Source organism: Sus scrofa, chromosome X, assembly GCF_000003025.6.
Source record: "Sus scrofa isolate TJ Tabasco breed Duroc chromosome X, Sscrofa11.1, whole genome shotgun sequence".
NCBI classification, from domain to species: Eukaryota; Metazoa; Chordata; class Mammalia; order Artiodactyla; family Suidae; genus Sus; species Sus scrofa.
Genome location: NC_010461.5, coordinates 68,423,150 through 68,445,061, shown reverse-complemented (window position 1 = coordinate 68,445,061; position 21,912 = coordinate 68,423,150). Strand labels below are relative to the sequence as shown.

Genomic DNA, 21,912 nt, shown 5'->3' with positions numbered 1-21,912 from the left:
CTACCAGTCTGAGTTCCAGGGACTACCTCAGATTCATCTTTGTACCTTTGTAACTAACCACTGATTGGCACATAACTGGTGTGAAATTAAGTGCCTTTTAAAAAAAGGAAGGAAGAAGGGAGAGAAGTAGCAATAAGGGAAGAACGAAAAGAAGTGAAGGAGAAACCTAAATCTCGGGATCATTCCACTACACCACCCACTTACAGAAATCATCTAGCAATTCTTAGTTTATTTTAAGGAATTAATTCATAATCAAATCACACATTTCAAATAAAATTCATTATTTATATGCTGATGCTTTAGTGCAATTCCATAGATATATCCAGTAACTAAAAACTATTTAATATTCCCTATTACCAATTTGCAGCCAACCTTCTCTGCATATCATTGAGTACATTATAAAGATACATGTCATAAATCAATCAACAAGTGTTATGCTGAATTTTGGAGATAACACGTATTTGCTATCCCTGCTGAGTTAATGAAGTTGGATGTTGGAAATGAAAGTTTTGCGTTGCAGTCCTAGAGAGAGATTGGGGAAAATAAAAGTTAAAAATATAAAGATATAAGAATTGATGGCATTAATATGGAAAGAAAGGTAAAATATAATTTATAGCATAGGTAAATCATACCCATAGTTTTCTAAAAATATTCCAAATATGCTTTTAAAATGATTAGGTGATTATATATATATATATATATATATATATATATATATATATATATATAAATTTTTCTTCTGCAGAAAACTTTTAATAGTTGGGTTTCATCTGCACACGTCCTATCCTATAAGGAATTTCTGGCTCTTCAGAACCTGGGTATCCAGTTTGTTGTCTCTCTCTTTGAATGTAGCTTGACTTTGGAATGCCTGGTGTGGACATATTCTGCAAGGAAGTTAAAAATACCAAACATAATTAAATGATATTTAATAAAACTTCTATTCTTGTTTAGATAGACTTATATATTAGAAAAGTAGGCATGTAATATCTAATCATTTTAGAAATTTGTTTAATCACCATTATAAACTTTAGTTATTTAAAACAACACACAGAAAAATTTTTTAGCAAATGACTTGTTTGTTGGCTGCTTTTAAATAACCATTAAATTCTGTACTTGTACTATGGGTTTGCTAGACAAGGTTAAATATTGTACAATCCAGAATCTCTGTACTAAAGTAGGAAATTGACATTATAGGAGCATATTAAATAAGAAAAATAATGCCCCTTTTTTCTGAAATTATAGTACCAAAGTCCACACTCTAATCTTGCAGTGATGAATGTTAATACAATATAATTGCGAAATTTAATTTGTTGCTTTTGTGCAGTACCTCACTTTTCTTTTGTTGTATGATCATATGCACAAATATTAAAGTACATCACTAGTTTTTTTTTTTTCCCACTGTACAGCAAGGGGGTCAGGTTATCCTTACATGTATACATTACAATTACAGTTTTTCCCCCACCCACTAGTTTTTTTAATACCAAATGTTATTATAAAAACACTGATTATGTCATATTACCCCACACTTTTATCACTGATATAGAATTGTTTTATGATAGGGGTTCATGCTAAAACTTCATTTTCTTAGCATAACCTGTTACTTTTTGACAATTAAAAATCTCTATTCACAGATGCACTTTTATATTGCAGAGACCCTGAGGAAACATGTTCATGAGCATTTAAAAATATCATTTTAAAACAGATCTGAGGAATTCTTTTGTGGCTCAGTTGGTTAAGGATCTGGTGTTGTCACTACAGTGGTTTAGGTTTGATCCCTGGCCCAGGAACTTCCACATGCCGCAGATGTGGCCAAGAAAAAAGAAAGGAAACAAAAAAATCAGAAAATCAGATCTAAGAAAGGAATGAATACTGTGGGCTTTTATTTTGAGAATTCTCTATTTTTATTGGGAAGCATTGCATTTATCACCTTCCCCATTCATAAGAGAATGGTTCAAAGATGAACACAAACATGTGTGCATGCATATGCACACACACACACACACATTGACCACTAATCTGTGGCAGGCACTGTATTTGGCACTCAGAATACAATAATGAATAAGTGATGGTTCCTGATCTGGATGAATTAAAAAATCGAGTGGAAGGAGTTCTCTTGTGGCACAGCAGGTTAAAGTTCCAGTGTTGTCACTGCAGTGGCTTGGATCACTGCTGTGGCAAGGGTTTGATTCCTGGCCCAGGAATTTCCACTTGCCACAGGCAAGGCCAAAAAAAAAAAAAATCAAGTGGAAGAGACAGACCAATATACAGGTAGACAAATAATTATAACATGATACTTTAATCTAAGAATGTAGGCAATAGTAGTGTTGCTGGGAGGGCAGAGGATAGAACACTACCTCAGCTTAAAGATTTGGGAAAGGCTTCATGAAGAATGTGATATTCAGAGTTCATATTAGGATGGCTAGGAGTTTTCCAGGTATGGAACCATAAATTCTTGGGAAATACATACTTGGGAAAAAATACATTTAGTATGGCTGGATCATAATGTGCAAGCCTAAGATCAACAAAAGATGAAGCTAGAGAGCTGGAAACATGAGGGGGTGGGCTAAAATCCTTCATATTATGCTTACTTGAGGAGTTTTTACCTTTCCCTTTGGTAATAAGAATCAAGTGTAATCTTTTAAGCTAGATCACAGTAAGATCATATTGGTTTTAGGATGGTAACTTTGGCAGCAGTGTTCCAGTAAAGGCTGAAATAAACAGGTAGCAGAGGAATTAGTTGGCATTGATTTGGAAAGGACATGCTGAAGACCTGAAATGAGTCAGCAGAGGGAATGAATTTTCCCAGAACTGAAGGAGTACATGGAATGTGGGATGGGATGTTCAGTTTTAAAACCAAGACTGTCCCTAGCAAATTGTGCTGAGTTGGTCACCCTAGGTTTAGCGAAAAGAACAACATATGACTTCATGCTTTAGATTTAGAGAGAGCAGTAAAGGAGAGAAAAGAGCCTCCTAGTGTTCCCAGACTTTGGTCTTAGATGTTGGGTAGATGGCACCATTCATTGTAACACAGAATGTAGGAGAAAGACAGGGTAGAGTGAAGAGATAATGACTTAGGTCTTTAAGGGGACTGCTAGAAACACAAATGTACAAATATCCTATAGGCTGTTAGAGTCACTGGTCTAGATCTAGAGAGACTTCTATGAGTTGAAATGCGCAAACAAGATGGAACCCTGAAAAACAGCACCATTAAGTTGGGACAAGTTGGAACTGTTTCAGGAGAGGTTTGGGCAATAATAATCAGAGAAATATGCAGACAGCCAGGATAATGGTACCCTGGCAGTCAAAAGTAAGAGTTCAGGAAGCAGTGAATATGAAATGCCAAACAGAGTTGTCAGGTAAGGTGGTCTTAAAATAGGCCTTTAGGTTTGACAACTAGGGGCTTGCAGGTATATGCAGTGAGAGAAGTTCTAATAAGATGGTTTAATAAAATGCTGAGCTTGGTCCCATGTGTCCTTTAAATCACAGTGCAATGAAATATTTCTTGAGAAAAGGATAAATTCAAGTTGTTTAACTCAGCCTAAAATTTACCTAGGTATTATATAAGAAGCTCTTGGCATATTCTTTTCTTATGATGCATTTTTCTTTGGTGCACTATCTTCTAGCCTTATCAATAAAAGTATCAATTTCACTTCAACTTTTTCTCTTGCATTGCCTCCTCCATTTCCAATCCTGCCCCTACTTATAAATTGCTACTATTTTTTTTGTCTTTTTATGGCCACACCTACAGCATATGAAAGTTCACAGGCTAGGGGTTGAATCAGAGCTGCAGCTGCTAGCCTACACTACAGCCACAGCAACACCAGATCCGAGCCAGATCCGAGCCACGTCTGCGACCTATGCTGCAGCTCACAGCAATGCTGGATCCTTAACCCACTGACTGATGCCAGGGATCAAACCTGCATCCTCATGGGTACTAGTTGGGTTCTTAACTCACTGAGCCACAGTGGGAACTCCAGAAATTGCTACTACTTTTTGACTGAGGTAGCCATGAAAGGGACCTATAGCCCACTTCTTCCCTTTTAAGTCTCTTGTCCACCTCTTGTATATTATTGGTTTTCTTTTAGTGACTGTAATTAAGGATAAAACTGATACATATGCACACTGCACTGAAAGTGATTGCGCCACCCTTGTTATTTTCTCTCAATACCCCCGAGTTATTTCCTCATAGCACTTATCATCTCAATTTGTAATTCTATGTGTTTATTTGCTTAATATATTTCGCCCCACTATATTATAGCTCCATGGAGCAGGAACTTTTCTCTCATCATTCTTTAACTACTACAACTGTGCTTGGCACATAATAGGAAACCAGCTGGTTGAATGAATGAAAAATATGTTAATTAGCTTTGCTCAGTTTTATAAGAATAATCTATTTTTCCCTATAACTTTTAAGGGTCACTACATATTTTTTTCCTGTTCAACTTGCCTATAACCCTATACATCTGTAACCTTTAAGGGCCACTGTATATTTTTTCCTGTTCAACTTACCTTCCAGTAGAAAGCTGCTTTAGTACCATTTTAGTTCCCTTTAAGTGGTAACCTGCTATTTATCTGAACACACCCTGAAGAATGATCTCCAATGAGTAATGTCCTCTGTCTAACCCCCTACGTTTGAGTGTGAGCAGAACCTGTGACTTGCTTTTAGCCAATAGAATATGGAGAAAATAATAGGGAGTATCAATGGGATAGTTATTCCCTTAAATGAATTTTGTTATGTAAGACTCCATCTTAGCAGAATGGAGCTGGAGCTTCTTCTGCTGGCCTTGAAGAAAGCTGTGATGTTGTGAGAGAGTCTGTCATGGGCCAAGTGGCAACTGTAGGTGGCCTCTAGGGCCTGGCAGTGACCCCTTAGTTGACAGCCAGGAGGGAAAAATATGGAGCAGGGTTGGCGGAATCACCAAGATCTACACTTGCAAGCAACTTGATTCAGCTAACAGTCCTGTGAATTTGAAAGAGGATCCAAACTCCAGATGAGAATGCAGCCTGCCTGACGCCTTAATTGCAGCTTCGTGTGACCCTGAGCAGACCCAGATAAGACATATCCAGACTCCTGACTCACCTAAATTGTGGCATAATAAATGTAATTGTTTTAAACTGCTAAGTTTGTGGTAATTTGTTATGCAGCAACAGAGAACTAACACACAGATCAAAACTGATGATGAAGCCACCTGAATTCAAACCCTGAAGTTTTCTCGCTATATTCTCAATGTTAGTCCTTCTTATTTTGCTATATAGATTATATTTTCTCTTCTTGTATTTCCACATATATTGACCCACAATGAGTTCAGTACCAGCCTCTATTTCTTTCTCTTTCTGATTTAATATGTCCCTTAAAAATTCCCAGTTTCTTCCCAGTTCTATCCATTTATCTAGTATGTGAAAAATCAGTTTTTATTCCATCATGCATCCAGCATTTTGTCTTTATATTGTGCAATTAACATCTTTAAAGCTCCGCATTTGCATTTCCTTACTTTACTTCTGTGAGGTCACTCATCAATTCAGTGGGCTTTTTCTCAATTTTAATGGGAAATAATATACATCACTGTGTAAGATGAAAGGGTACAGCATGATGGTTTGATTTATATATATTGTGAAATGATTACAACAGGTTTAGTTAACATCCATCATATCATAGTTACAATAAGAAGAAAAAAATTTTTCTCCTTGTGATGAGAATTCTTAGGATCTACTCTCTTAACAACTTTCCTATATATCACACATCAGTGCTAACTATAGTTATCATGGTGTACACTATATCCATAGTACTAATTTATTTTATGACTGGAAGTTTGTTCCTCCTCCCCTAACCTCCACCTCTGGTAACCACAAATCTGATTTATTTTTCCATGAATTTTGTGGAGGTTTTTTTTGGTTTGTTTGTTTTACATTCCACTTCAAGGACCATCTATGTTATCACAAATGGTAGAATTCCCTCATTTTTTAATCTTGCTGAATAATATTCCATTGTGTGTGTGTGTGTGTGTGTGTGTGTGTGTCTGTATATGTGTACCACAACTTCATCAATTCATCCACTGATGGACATTTAGTTGGTTTTCCGAATCTTGGTCATTGTAAATGATGCGGCTATGAACATGAGGGTGCAGATATCTTTTTGAAATAATGTTTTACTTTCCTTTGGATGTATTTTCAGAAGTGAAATCGCTAGATCATATGGTTGTTATGTTTTGTTGTTGTTGTTGTTGTTTTAGGGCTGCACCTGCGAAATGAAAGGTCCCAGGCTAGGGGTTGAATAGGAGCTGCAGCTGCCAGCCTATATACCACAGCCACAGCAATGCAGGATCTGAGTTATGTCTGCCACTTACACAACAGCTCATGGCAACACCAGATCCTTAACCCACTTAGCAAGGCCAGGGATTGAACTGCACCCATGAGGATACCCATGAACTGCATCCATGAGGATACTAGTTGGGTTGGTAATCTGCCGAGCCACATTGGGAACGCCCAGTAGTGCTATTTTTAACTTTTTATTTTTTTCTTTTTAGGGCCACACCTGTGGCATATGGAAGTTCCCAGGTTGAATCAGAGTTGCAGCTGCCGGCTTATGCCACAGCCACAGCAATGTGGGATCTGAGCCACATCTGTGACTTACACCACAGTTTGCGGCAATACCAGATCCTTAACCCACTGAGCAAGGCCAGGGATCAAACCCACATCCTCACAAACACTATGTCGGGTTCTTAATCTGCTGAGCCAAAATGGTAGCTCCATGTTTTTAACTTTTTAAAAAACCTCCAAACTGTTTTCTATGTAGGCTCTACCAATTTACAATCCCACCAATGGTGCACAAGGGTTCCCTTTTCTCTACATCCACACCAGCATTTGTTATAGCTTGTCTTTTTTTTTTTTTTAGCTGCACCCACGGTATGTGGAAGTTCCCAGGCCAGAGGTCGAACCTGAGCCACAGCAGTGACAATGCCCGAACCTTAACTGCTGGGCTACCAATGAACTCCTTGCTTGTCTTTCTAATGATGGCCATTCTAATAAGCATGAGGTGATATCTCATTGTGGTTTTAATTTGCATTTCCCTAATGAATAATGATGTTGAGCATCTTTTCCTGTAAGTGTTGGCCATTTGTATATCTTCTTTGGAAAAATATTTATTCAGGTCCTTTGCCCATTTTTATAGGATTATTACTATTTTGCTATTGAGTTGTATGAGTTCTTTATATATTTTGAATATTAACCCCTTATCAGATATATGGTTTGCAAGTATTTTTCCTATTCTGTAGGTTGTCTTTTTATTTTGTTGGTGGTTTCTTTTGCCTTACAGAAACTTTTTAGTTTGATGTTATCCCACTTGTTTATTTTTTTATTGTTTGGCTTATGCTTTAGGTATGAGTTTCCAAAAAATATTTACCAAGACTCATGTCAAGAAGCTTTGTTCCTTACACCTGAAAGTTATATAATAAAAAAAAATCTATTTTGAAAATAGATTTTCCTATGCTTTCTTCTATAAGTTTCATGGTTTCAGGTCTTACACGTAAGTCTCTGGCCCTTTTTTAGTTAATTTTTGTGAGTGGTGTAAGAGAGGGGTCAAATTTCATTCTATTACATGTGAATATACATTTTCCAATCACCATTTATTGAAGAGACTGTCTTTTCTCCATTGAGCATTTTTGGATCTTGTCAAATATTAGTTGACAGTATACGCTTATGGTTTGTTTCTGGGGATTTGATTCTGTTCCATTGGTCTATATGTCTGTTTTTATGTCAGTATCAGTGTTTTCATTACTCTAACTTTCTTTTCTTTTTTCTCCTTTTTTTCTTTTTTTTGCCTTTTAGGGCCACACCTGTGGCATATGGAAGTTTCCAGGCTAGGGGTCAAATCAGAGCTGTAGCCACTGGCCACAACCACGGCCACAGCAATGTGGGATCTGAGCCACATCTGTGACCTACACCACAGCTCATGGCAACGCTGGGTCCCTAACCAACTGAGCAAGGCCAGGGATTGAACTCACATCCTCATGGATCTGAGTCGGATTCTTTAACCCCTGAGCCATGAAGGGAACTCCCAACTTTCTAGTATAAATTGAAATCAGGAAGTGTGATGTCTCCTGCTTTGTTCTCCTTTCTCATGATTTCAACTATTCAGGGTCTTTTAGTAGTAGTTCCATATAAATTTAGGAGTGTCATATGTATTTCTGTAAAAAAAAAAAGTGCCATTGGACTCTTGATAGGGATTGCACCGAATCTATATATATGGCTTTTAATGGTATGGATATTTTAATAATCTTAATTCTTTCAATCCATGAACATGGGATAACTTTCCATTTATTTGAGTTTAATTTTTTTCATCAGTGTCTTACGGTTTTTAGAGTAGAGATCTTTCATGTCCTTGATTAAATTTATTCCTAGGTATTTTACTATTTTTGATGCTATCGCAAATGGGATCAGCTTATTTATTTCTTTTTAAAAATATTTGTTATCAGTGTATAGAAGCACTACTGACTTTTGTATGTTAATTTTGTAGCTAGCAACTTTACTGAACTGGTTGATTTGTTCTAACATTTTTTTGTTGATCATTTGGGGTTTTCTAAGTATAAAATTATGTCATCTGCAAAAAGAGGCAATTTTACTTCTTCCTTTCTAATTCAGATGCCTCTTCATTTTTCTACTTAAGGCCTCTTATTTCTTTTTCCTTCTGGATTGGTCTGAATTGATCAGTACTATGTTGAACAGGAGTGGTGAGAATGGGCCCTTGTCTTGTTCCTAATAGATGTGTCTCGTCCACACCAAATTTGTCAAGTGTTTTTTTTAATCACGAATGGATGTTGAATTTTGTCAAATGTTTTATATGCATCTATTGGGATGATTTTATGATTCTTTTATTCTATTGATGTCATATATCACAATGATTTATTTAAATATATTGAAACATCCTTGCATCCTAGGGATAAATCTCAGTTGATCATGGTGACTGATCCTTTAATATGCTGCTGAATTTAATTTGCTAGTATTTTACTGAGAATTTTTGCATCTATATTCATCAGGGATATCGGCCTTGTTTCCCTACCCAAGTGAGGCTGTTATAGATGGTGCCGTAGTTTCCCGGATTCTCTGGTCAGGCTTATTAGATGGTTGGGACTGGGTACTATAATCAGTAGCAGATGGGGCTATGAATTAGCTTCCCTCCCTGGCAGGGCAGCAAGGACTTGTATGGCTTGTTGTTTGGGAAGTCAAACCAGGCAACAGTGTGCACTGAATTCCCCGGTCAGGTGAGACCACCAGTTTTTCTCTTCAAATGCAGAAAGACATAAGTTCTGCTCTCTGTTCAAGTACAAATCTAAGCAGGGCTGTTGGGTGGGCTATGTAACTTCCCCTGTGCTCTGGTTAGGTTCCCTGGTCATACAGGCTCGAGATTACATTCAGCAACGAGTGGGGCTATGAATTAGTTTCCCTACCTGTGTGCACTGAGAGAAACAACCCTAAAGCCAGTAAAGCTCTATGTTATTCTAACTCAAGCTAACCTGTAACCCAAACTAGAGATCACCAGTTAGCTAGTATTCAGCATTATCTTGAGCAATGTATTATTTAAGGTATTATTTAAGTCCACTGAAACACAAAATAGCAGTTACCTTGTTAAATTATGATAATTTAATGATTATCATAAGACCAGTCCAACCTCTGAGTTAGTCTCATGGCATTTAACCAGTCTTCCTTTGATCTCAAATTTCCTTTCTTAAGTTATATATGTATTTATATAGAGAACACATATAGGTGTGGCTTCATGGCTCAGTAGGTTAAGGATCCAGTGTTTTCATGGCTGTGGCTCTGGTTACAGCTGTGGTGCAGGTTTGATCTCCGGCTTAGGAACCACATGCTGCGGGTGTGGCCAAACAAAACAAAATAAAGCAAAATACACAAACACACACACAGCACTATTTTTTTTTTTTTTTACTTTTTTACGGCTGCACCTACAGCATATGGAGGTTCCCAGGCTAGGGGACTGATCAGAGCTGCAGCTGTTGGCCTATGCCACAGCCACAGCAACACCAGATCCAAGCCATGTCTGTGACCTACACCACAGCTCATGGCAACACCAGATCCTTTAACCCATTGAGTGAGGCCAGGTATCAAACCCATATCCGCATGGATACTAGTCCATGCTAGTCCAGGTTTGCTGAGCCACAATAAGAACTTCCATAGTACATTAAAATATATGAAGTATTATATATATTATACCTTTGACTCAAATTTCCTAATCCCATTTTACAAAGTGAAATAGTAGTGTTAGTGAGTGTTAATGACCTAAACTTTTCATATCTTTATCTCAACTGATCCTGTCTAATCATTTTGCTCTAGCAAAGTTTTAATATTCATTATATTACCTTTACTTGAATTATGGTGATGATAACTATGTATAGAAATTGAAATGCATGATACATACGAAAAGTGGCTTCATGTGCATGGTCAAAGAATACTTGTCTCCATAACTTCCTTCAGGTTTAGCTGTTCCCAGAGAGCCATCCCAGTTATAAGATGGATAGATATAAGCACTGTCTTCTTTGGGCTCATGAGTCATGCTATTTTAAATGAAAAAATAAACATGAAATATTTTAGAGGATATTTTAAAAATATCAAACACACTATATTCTCTAGGAAGAAAATAAGTGAAATCATCCAGAAAACACATTAGATCAATGCAGCAGATATACTAAAATAATGGCATATTCATAAAAGAGAAAATCATTCTCTTTTTATTCTATTCCTCACTAAAACTAGGGTTTTTGTTAGGGAATATTTTCTATGTTCTAAGAATGTCTGAGAAATTACTATGATACTTAGATAAATGAGGGAAATACAGTTTTAAAACTCTTACAGGTTAATTTAGATCAGTGCTTTTTCCTCAGGTTATGCGTTAAATAGTTATCTTCTATTCTGACATAAACACAACTATGTATATATTCATAATTAGAAACATTACTATCTCTGACTATGCCCCTACCTCTCTGAAACCCCAGTTCCTACTGAAAAATAAATACATAAAACCTTCTACTAAAATTCTTTCCAAATGAGATCCTGCTTTCTTTTTCAGTATTTACAAGCTTTAATTTTCCTTTTAAGGGATTGCTTACTTGTAATTTCTTCCAGAGGACTGCTGTGGTGGAGATACAGGACTTCTAGGAAGGACACTGTGAAAGGATGGGCTCCAGGGATTCTGCACATAGATTTTTTTTAAGGGAGAGAGGGAAGGTTTAGCCATGATTTTAAGGACATTTGAAATACAATGGCCCACATTGATACCACATGCTAAATATGTAAATGTCAAGCTATCCCAGATCTATTCCTAAAAAAGACAAATAAACAAAGGTATTACTCAAAGGAAAATGTTTATGAATTATAGTAGTAGCTTAACCAGTCTTTCTCTATTTCTATCACCTATTTTTATTTCTCTCTCTCCCTCTCTCTCTCTCTGATGTAGAATGGCTTACTGAAGGGGAAATGCAAATGGAATATTCATTTCAGCGGCTATTCTAAGCAGTAAGTTTACCTTCCAGCAAAAAGAATTAAATATAAATATTAATTTTCCCATTGTCATAATGTGAAAAACACATATCTCCAGAGAAAACAGAGTTGACAAAAAGTAACTTAGAATACTGAGGCTGAATGTAGAGAGCTTCAGCATTAAACAGTGAGTTTTGGAGGGAAGCTGATATCAATTAATCAATTGATAAAAGACTTGGTTCTTAAAGAGCATACTTTAAGTACATAAGCAAAGAGTAAATTGTAGTAATATAGACTTTGAAGCAAGAAATTGGCATTTTAACATAGACATGAGGCATGTAAGTGGATCAAGACCAGATTTACAAAAAATCTATTCCTATAGCCATACTGGTTATGAGTAACATTGTGACATGGCCATTTTGATGGAGCCATATTGAAATAAAGGATAATTTTACATAAGTACTTTGATAGAAATATATTGACATGGGGAAATTTGATGCAGACTATAAAACAATCCACTGCACTTTCTGATTAAAAAGATTAAGTTGGGCAAAGCCTCCTTGCCTGCCTGCTCGCATCTCTCACAAGCATCCTATCTTAATAAATCTATTTCTTGCCTATCGCTTTGTCTCTTGCTGAATTCCTTCTACGTAGAGGCACAGAGAACCTGAACCTTACTGTTCCAGGTTCTATGGATGCAGAGGTGAATAAGGAAGACAGTGCTTGGTCTCACTGAATTTCCAGAAGGAGAATGGAGAGTAACTAAATAATCACACAAATAGAACTAAAACCCCCAACAAATGGAAGTGCTACTTGATGAAACATTCTTCATTCTGGGAAGAAGGAGGGCCGCCAGAACCAGTCCTGGGGCCACTAACCACCAGCTTTGAAAGAATGCAAACTTGTCTCTACCCTGATCCTTAGCTGAGGCCCTATTTTCCACTCCCCAAGGTTTAAAAGCACCTCTTAATATCTCCCAAGGGGGGCACAGTCTTTAAGACATTAACTGGCTGTGGCCCCCTTTGCCTGGAAAAACAATAAAGCTATCTTTTTCTCCAAAAAAAAAAAAAGATTAAGTTGAATCAAATATATACCATGACTCATGACTCATTTGTATGTTTCAGTTCATGTCTATCCATAATGACCCCTAGAGGGTGGGGAACCTTGGATTGGTAATAATGTCAGAGATGAGATAAAGGTTACATTCTTATGAGAAGACAAACTGATATAAATAAGAAGAATGAGACAGACCCAATATTTTTCCTCCGTTGTTTAAATATCTTTCTTTTGCCTTTGGGCTTTCCTTTTCTGCTTTGTTTTTGCAATCTTCTTTAGAATAAAAAAAATAACAACAACAAAACAAAAAAAGAAAACCATGACTCTTGAAAGTGTGATTTCAGTGAAGCTTGGCAAGAAAGCTTCATCTGTGTTTATAGCCAGTCCCTCGTATCATTGTTCCCTGATGTCATAGTGGACAGAATCACAGGTTCCTGACTCTTCTGTGCATCAATCAGTTCTTAAAGGGGCTACCTTTACTTCCGTGGGACTTACACTGGTTCAGCCCTTTTTCTCTAGCAGGCCAGAGAGAGTAGCAGTCTGATGAAATGAAAAGAGACTTATCTAAAATTTGGATTTGGGGGCCGCAAACCAGATTTTCTGGCTTAAGCAGTATGGATATATTTGGGAAGAAGGATCCCATAGGAAGCAGTAGGTCAGTCTCAATATATAGAGGGATGTTGTATACTTCCCACTTGTCCATTTTTGGCCTAGCTTAAACTCATTAAGCCATACCTAGTCCTTGATTCAACTAGATAGATGTAGCTATTCAGCTAGATAGGTAGAACCTAAGGAGTAGAAAATTATAGAAGGCAGGGCCAGGTAGACATGGTGAAATTTTTTTTTTTAATTTGGGTGCTAGGGGCAGTGGTGATGGTTGTGGTGATCATAATGTGGCACCCTACTCTTATGAGCACAGGGGGTCTAGAAAGAACAGCAGCTAGCTATGAAAGTTTTCTCCAGAATCAGGGACTGCATCACCCTGTTGAGGTAGACTGACTATATAATTTATCACCCAAACCAGAACATTTATCAGAGAGTGATGGGGTAACTATTCATGTTTACATTGGAACAACCAGCAGAAAGTTAGACTATCCTGATCACCCTACCTCGAAGTCACTGTTGTTGGACTCAAAGATGAGCCTCCACATGTTTTTTAGCAATCAAGTCAATGTGGCTTCTACTTTTTCCATCAAAAGAAATTCCTCTTCCATACCTTATTTCCAAAAACCTTGAAATACCCTTTTGATATTACACAATAATTGATTCCATTGTTCAGTACCCACAGGGAGGTTGGCTCCATGAAAGTGTGGGACAGATGCATTCAGTAAAGCATTAAGCCAAGGTCCATTTTGAGAGTTTCAAAGGACAAAGAAAAAGCCATATGGAGGGAACCATTAGGATATGGTAAATATAGGAAAGTCATCAGATTCTTATTTAAATCTATGATCAAAGAGCAAAACATCACCTGAGGGTTGAGAAAATTAAAGGAATCAAGAGAAGTTTCTGGAACTCTTTGATGACATTCCAAAGAGTGAAATTTGCATATAGGAAAACATACAGGTCCATCTAATCTATCTGGGGCAGCCTGACTAGGTGCCTCAGGTATTGAAGGTCAGAGGCAAAGTAGTTGTCCTATTCATTCTCATCTCCAGTACCAATGAAGTTTTTCCAAATATTATAGACCAAGGCTCTTTCTAGAGCAGCAATAGCTGGAACCAGGAGTAGGCTACACCAATGGAAGGCTTGATTTGACTTTCTCAAATCAATTTCAAATTTAAAACATATGATAAAAAAACTTCCAGGAGTTTCCATTGTGGCATAGCAGAAACGAATCCCACCCACCAGTATCCATGAGGATGCAGGTTTGATCCCTGGCCTTCTCATTGGTTTGGGGATCCAATATTGCTGTGAGCTGTGGTGCAGGTTGCACTGAGATGCAGCGTTGTTGTGGCTGTGGCTGCAGCCGGCAGCTGTAGCTCCGATTTGACCCTTAGCCTGGGAACATCCATTTGCCAGGGGTGCTGCCCTAAAAAGAAAAAAAAAAAAAGAAAACTCTCCCAAGGGCCCAACAGCACTGCCTGACTGCCTGGCAATCCTACAATTCCCTATTCTCTGAGACAACTATTTCACCATCCTCTCTCCACAAATCTCCAACTTCTCCTCCATGTTCTTTATTCTCAGTTAATGACCTCAGATCTTATTTTACAAAGAAATAGAAACAATTAGAAGAGAGCGATTTCGTTTTCCCACCACCAAAATTTACCAACCTACCTGCATCTGTATCCACATACTCTATTATAAAGTGTTTCTTGTATCAAATATCTACTTTTCCAAATATGCTTAGGATCCCTCTTCTTGCCCTCCCATGGCCTTTTTTCATTCAATTATTACCATTCTATCCTATGATATTACCTTTTTCTCTCTCAGCTGGCTCATTTCTATTAACATTCAGATTTGCATTACAGAAAACTCAGTCTTAACTCCACATCATCCCCCAGCTACTGTCTCATTTTTCTGCTTCACTGTAAAACATCTCCAAAAAATGTTGTCACCCTCATTATAACCATTCCCTCATCTTTCTTTGACTTTTCTTTTCAGTCCATGTTAGTCTTGCTTCTGTCTCCACCACTCTGCTGAAACACCTCTGGTTAAAGTTACCAACCATCTCATATTGCCAAATCCCATGTCATTTGTCTTCATCTGACCGTATCTCCCAGTAGCATTTAATATAGTGGATCATTCTGCAATTCTCAAAATACTTTTTTTTCTCTTTTTAGTTCCTTAATACCACACTCTCCTAGTTTTCTCCTATTGCTCTATATGATCTAGCCCAGATCCTTTTGCTGGCCCAGCTTCTCCTTTGCTACCTGATCTTTAAATGTTGGAACACATGAGGGCTTGTTACCAACGTCTCTTCTTCTCTTTATATATACTCTGTCTGTAAGTCCAGGAACATGACTTTAAATAGCACTCATATCCTGATGACTATCATATTTATATCTCTAGTCTGTACTTGTCCCCTGAGATCCAAATTCACATATCCAACTGACTATACAATCTCCATCTGAAAGTTTGATAGGCATCTACAACTAACCATGTCAAAACTAAAAAATTTGATTCATTCTCCATCCAAAATACACCCTGCTTTTCCTCCAGTATTCTTCATCCACCCAGGTGCTCAAATCAAATCCTTGAACTCATCCTTGGTTCCTCTCCTTCCCTCACAGCCCATAAACATTCTATCAGTAAGTTTCATTTGTTCTGCTTGTAAAATAGATCACTTCTCATTATCTCCATTGTTACCACCCTAGTTCAAGACATTATTAGCTCTCTCTTCTTTCAGTTGTGGACCCCTCCAAACCATTATCTGTATAGCATTCAGAATCATTCCCATAGAAAAAGTCCTTCAGTGTGACTTTCCACTGAACTGATAACAAAATCAAATGTTTTACCATATCCTACAAAGCCCACTATGATCTGCCTACCTCACCAGCATTTCAACCATGTTGAATTTCTTTTTTTTGAACACATTAAGCCTGTTTTTCCTTTGGGGTTTTTGTATTCGTTCTTTTATCTGCTTAGAAGGTTCTTTCCCTGACTTGTTGTATGGAAGGGTTTTTCTCAACTTTCAATCTCGATTTGAATATCACCTCTTCAAAAAGTCATCTTTAACTTTCTCATCTAATATTCTCCACTTCCAAGTCATTATTATATCACTTGGTTTATTGTACTTATAGAATTATCACAATCTAAAATTATGTTATTTATTTACTTACTTATACATTTATTGTCTGTCTCCTCTCCCTTCTGTAATGCAAGCTCAATGAGGACAAGACTTGTTCTCAAATACCACTGTGTCCCCAGAGTATAGAACGGTTCCAAGTGCATAGTAGGTATTCAGTAATTTCTTGATGAATGGGTATGAATATCTAATGTCTAACAGATAAATGAATATCTAATGAAAACTACTGGGTGCATTTTATGCTAAGAACCAAAGTGAAACATCAGTTCCTTCTTGTTTGGATTACCTTTGCTGTGACTTTATACTTTAATGATCCCTTAATATTGTGAGAATTAACATATGTCTTTTCTATCAAAGGAAGTCTTGGTTACTCCATTTTGTTTCTGCTTCGTCTGAGACACCCTCCTCCACCCAGCTCTTTCCCTCTTCTCCCAGTAACAATTTGTTTCAAATTAGCCAACCGAGAAGAATGTGCACCCTGACCTGACCATTGCAAAGGGGAGAGGTATACCACCTGCGTTAGGGATAAATGGGAGGGGTCTTCCCTCTTTGGCACACTTTGTGGGCACTCGTGCCCTTCTGCAGAAGTAAATAAAGAGCCTTGTCAAGATCTCCCCATGTTCATGTGTCTTTCTTTCTGACATCGACGATTCGAGCCAGAGTCACTTTTCCCCAACAATATCTATCTTGAAATAACACCAAGCCCAGATGAGGAATGATCTTAACAATAAATAAGGCATATTAGGCTCTCAATCAGAACCAGTGTACTGTATATCTAGGATACTTTACTTCTCTTTCTTACTGCCTGCCTATTAGTACCTTTGTGCCCTCCTAGGGTGAATAAGAATGAAAAATAAAACTTGATACTCAAACTCAGCAATTTGGTTTTCATTAGCAGCTACTAAAAAAAGTTAATAGGAGGAAAATATTCTGAAAGGAAATTGTATTAGTTTTGTATTAATATATCCACATTTCCCCTTGTCCCACTTCTTTTTATGGCTGCACCTGTGGCATATGGATGTTCCTGGGCCAGGGGTCAAATCAGAGCTGCAGCTGTAGGCCTACACCATAGCCATGGCAACACTGGATCCAAGCCACATGTCTGACCTACACCCGCAGCTTGCAGCAATGCCAGATCCTTAACCCACTGAGCAAGGCCAGGGATAAAATCCACATTCTCACAGAGACTACATAGGGTGCTTAACCCATTGAGCCACAATGGGAACTCCATTGTCTCACTTCTTGATCAGGACTAAAGATAATTAAGCATTGTGTACTTAAGATCTGGTGAATAGTGGTCACCTATCCAGGGAATAAGTAAGTCAAAGAAATGGAAGAAAGAGAAAGAGGTAAATACTTTTCAGCCCTCTACTCTAGGATTATTCAACAATCAGAAAGGAACTGTTTCTTTTCCTGCTTCTGCCACAAATAATAGCTTTATCCACCAGAAATAGTGACTCTGGTCCCCTTTGTGGCTCTTTTGGATCAGTTGTAAATTTTTAATGTGCTAAACTGGTCTAAACTCAGAGAAAAGTTTCACACCCATGACTGAAATAAAAAACACATCCATAAATATATAGGTATATAGAAAGATAAATATATAGAAAGTATATTTAGAGTTAAAACAACTCATTGAGAAGACAAAACAGATCAAGTTTTTAAACACAATACAGTCTTTAAAAAGGGCCTTTGAAAATAGCATAATAAAAGCCTTAATCTCCTTTAAAAATTCATGTTAATTAGCATTCTCCTAGGGTATGTTTAAATTCTCTCTAGCCAGAAGCACAGAAGTCTAATGAAATTAAATATTTTAAAGTTTTGAGTGAAAAATTTTTCTTACTTTTGATCTAACACACATACATGCACACATACACAAACTCACATTTGTGTGAATGTGTTAGAAGCTACATTAAAGTGCAGTCACCTCCGTTGGGTTCGATTTAGTACCACAGAGTGGTACCCTGAGGTATTGTAGACCAGAAAGAATGAATGCATCTGCCAAAGGTACACATTTTACAATGGTTGAGTAATTTAAATTCTGAGAGAACGTGACTCATGTTACTCACAGTTTCCTCCATTAGCACTACACCTAACCTAATAGAGAGATGATATGTCTTACATTTTTATAGGGACAACACTGAGTCCATGTAACTTTTTTTCAATACTGAAATTTGCTAAATGTATTACTTAAATACAAGGCCATACCTATGCAAGAAAATACGTAAATTAAAATAAATACATAGCATAAACAAAGGATTATGCCTGCCATTCCAGTTCTACAAAGACTAAGTTGCAGCCCACTGCAGTTGCCCACTGACTGTGTGCCCTGAAGTGAATTCGGGATGGAAAAACAGGAAGCGTTCTGTGTTTTGGATATACAAGCCCCTAGATAGTCAAAGATATATATCTAAGGAAGAATTTCAATGACCCTAGATTCTTACATCTTCCCATACATACAAAAGCACTAAAATCGTTAACTTCAGATAGCTGGGGTTTTTTTGGGTATTATTAGTATAATCTTTTACCAAGATACATGCCTGACTGCACATATTTCCCTGACAAAAAATTTTCATATTTGTCCTGGCTCTTCTCGTAACTCTTGGGAGCAGTTCCTCAGAGCCGCCTGAGAGGCTGTCTCCTGGGCTATAGTCCTCGTTTTTCTTGGTTTATTTGTTTTACAGCAGATTAAAAAAAAAACAGCTTTTTTAGACCACACGTCCTCATTTAGATCAGAAAATGTAATCACTATTCATGTATTGCCTCCTATTTTAAAGACATTCCTTCATGAATTGGTGATGAGTAAGAGAACACAAAATTTAGTGGGATAAATCTGAGGATCAAGGGCAAGTTTCTGTCATTACTCTCTTTTTCTATCCATGTGTTCTCCTTCAGTGATCACATCTACTCCCTGGGCTTTATTACCAGATCTGCATTATTTAACCACTTGGAGCCTCAAATTCCTCCTTTTAAAATGGCACTAGTAATAATATCTGCCCCATAAATTTTTGTTATGAACATTAAAGGAGATAATGCACATGAAAGTGCTGAGCACAATGCCTGGCAAGGTGTATCTTTTCATTGCATCTGTCCAAGAGAAAATCTTTAATATAGGGATACAACTTCTTCAATTATTTATGCCATAATTTTTTATCAAACACCTTCTATGTGTCAAGCATTTGGATATAGAGATAAGACACAGACATTATAGTTTGGGGGAAAAAGATGACAGATAAGAAAATAGTCTAGCCTCTGTCTCCAAAGGATGATAAATGATTAACTGGGAGTACATGCATGAAATATTTTAAAAATGAGAAGCACAATAGTTTTGTAAGAGAATCCTGGTCATTTATCCTTATTCACTTTTTAAAAAGTTTTATTTAGATATCATTCACATATTATGAAATCCACTCATTTAAAGTACACAGCTCAATTTTTTCAGTATATTCACAGAATTGTGTAACTTTCGCTATAATTTTAGAACATTTACATCACTCCCCAAAAGAAACTCTGTACTTACCAGCAGTCATTCATTATTTCCCCCAAAACACTCATCCACCCCAGCCATAGGCAACCATTAATGTACTTTCTGATTGCATGGATTTGCTTATTTTAGGTATTTCATATGAATGGAATCATACAATATATAATCCTTTGTGACTAGCTTTTTTCAATGACCACAATGTTTTCAAGGATCATCCATGTTGTAGCTTGTGTAAGTATTTCATTTTTAAACTAATATTCCATTCTATGTATATACCACATTTTGTTTACTTATTTATTTATTTATTTTTATTTTTTTTAGGGCTGCATCCGTGACATATGGAGGTTCCCAGGTTAGGGGTCGAATCGGAGCTGCAGCTGCTGGCCTACGGCACAGCCACAGCAATACCAGATCCAAACTGTGTCTGTGTCCTGTACCACAGTTTATGGCAATGCCGGATCCTTAATCCACTGAGCAAGGCCAGGGATTGAACCTGCATCCTTATGGATACAAGTTGGGTTTGTTACCACTGAACCACAGTGGGAACTCCTGTTTATCTATTCTTTAACTGATGGACATTTTGAGTTGATCTACTTTTTGGCTATTATAAAGAAGGCTGCTATAAACATTCATGTGCAAGATTTTGATTGGATATATGTTTTCAATTCTTTTGAGTAAATACCTGGAATTGTGGGTCATAGGGTAACTCTATGTTTAACTTTTGAGGACCTGCCAGACTTTTTGCCAGACTGGTTGTACCATTTTACATTCCTGCCAGGAGTGTAAGAGGGTCCTAATTTCTCCATATCTTTGCTAACATGGTGTGAGATAGGTGTCTAATTCCATTCTTTGGCATATAAACATCCAGTTGTCCCAGCACAACTTTTGAGAAGCCTGTTCTTTCTCTCACTGAATTATATTGGTACCCTTATCAAAAACCAATTGACTGAAAAGTGAGGGTTTACTTCTGAACTCTCAATTCTATTTCAGTGATCTATATGTATATTCTTTTGGCAATACCTCATCATCACGATTATACAGTAGCTTTTTTGGGAAGTGTGAGTACTCTAACTTTGTTCTTCTTTTTCATTATTATTTTGGCTATTCTGGTTCCCCTGCATTTTCATATTTCATATTTCACATTTTAGGGTCAGAATGACACTTTCTGCAAAAAAAAGGTAAGTGAAATTTTGATAAAGCTTGAAAAGACTCTGTATCAATTTGGAGCATATTGCCATCTTAAGTTCCAGTCCATGAACATGGGATTTCTTTCCAATTATTAAGGCCTTCTTTACTTTATTTCAACAATAGTTTGTAGTTTTGTACTTTCTTTGAATTTGTTCCTAAGTATTTTATTCATTTTTATGCTATTGTAAATGGAATTATTTTTTAAATTTCATTTTAGGATTGCTCATTGCTAATGTATTGAAATACAATTGATTTGTGTATATTGATCTTGTATACTGCTCAGTTTCAACCACAGGTTCAACATTAAACTATGGTTATATGCAATCTCATGGCTAGTGTGGGTTTGTAGGAAGGTATCGGGCATGCTATGCTTGTTCTTTTAAGTGCTAAAATCCTGTTTTATTTTTCTCCAGCTTTGAGGAATACATAGGTTTATGAAATAATTTACCTCCAATTTAATCTTCAAATGTTGTCATAGTGATCTTTGTAAAGTGCAATTCTAAACACACCCTTGACTTTCTGAATCCCCACAGACAAAATTATTTTTATGTGATGCATCCTTATCTGCTTGTCTCTAGTTTCAGTGGAAAATATGTCCTAAAAAAAGAAAGTATGTCCTTCCTTCTGAGTTCCACCCCCTATCATCAACTTTCTGGTCTTAAATTTTCTCCAGGAATAACACAGTTTCTTGAGCTCTTCACATTCAATCATCTTAAAAGTGTGGAACACACTATTTTCATTTCTTTACTACCCACTTTCTTCTCAATCTACTACAATCTGCCTTCTCCCTAGATTGTCCACCGAAAATATGGCTCATTCTGAGTCTTGCGCCCAGAAGAAAATCTTTGGCTAAAAGCAAAGATTTGGGAGTCATTTATCCAATTGTTTTAACTACCATCTGTATGGAGATGTCTCCCAAATCAATATTTACAGCCAAGATCTTTCTCCTAAGCTG

At 37.0% G+C, this 21,912-nt stretch overlaps 1 protein-coding gene across 3 annotated transcripts in view; it reads right to left on the bottom strand.

Annotated features, from left to right (window-relative positions):
• Nucleotides 210-21,912, bottom strand: part of LOC100157285 — a 49,341-nt gene continuing 27,638 nt past the window's right edge. For 2 of the 3 annotated variants that reach the window (XM_001926475.5, XM_021080811.1), the window contains 3 exons: nucleotides 11,118-11,200; nucleotides 10,430-10,565; nucleotides 210-884 (listed from right to left, as the gene is read on the bottom strand). In XM_001926475.5, coding sequence (XP_001926510.1) covers nucleotides 753-884; nucleotides 10,430-10,565; nucleotides 11,118-11,200 — 351 coding nt within the window. In that variant the 3' untranslated portion in view covers nucleotides 210-752. The remainder of the gene's footprint in view (nucleotides 885-10,429; nucleotides 10,566-11,117; nucleotides 11,201-21,912) is intronic. The other variant, XM_013986270.2, reaches the window with a different exon arrangement.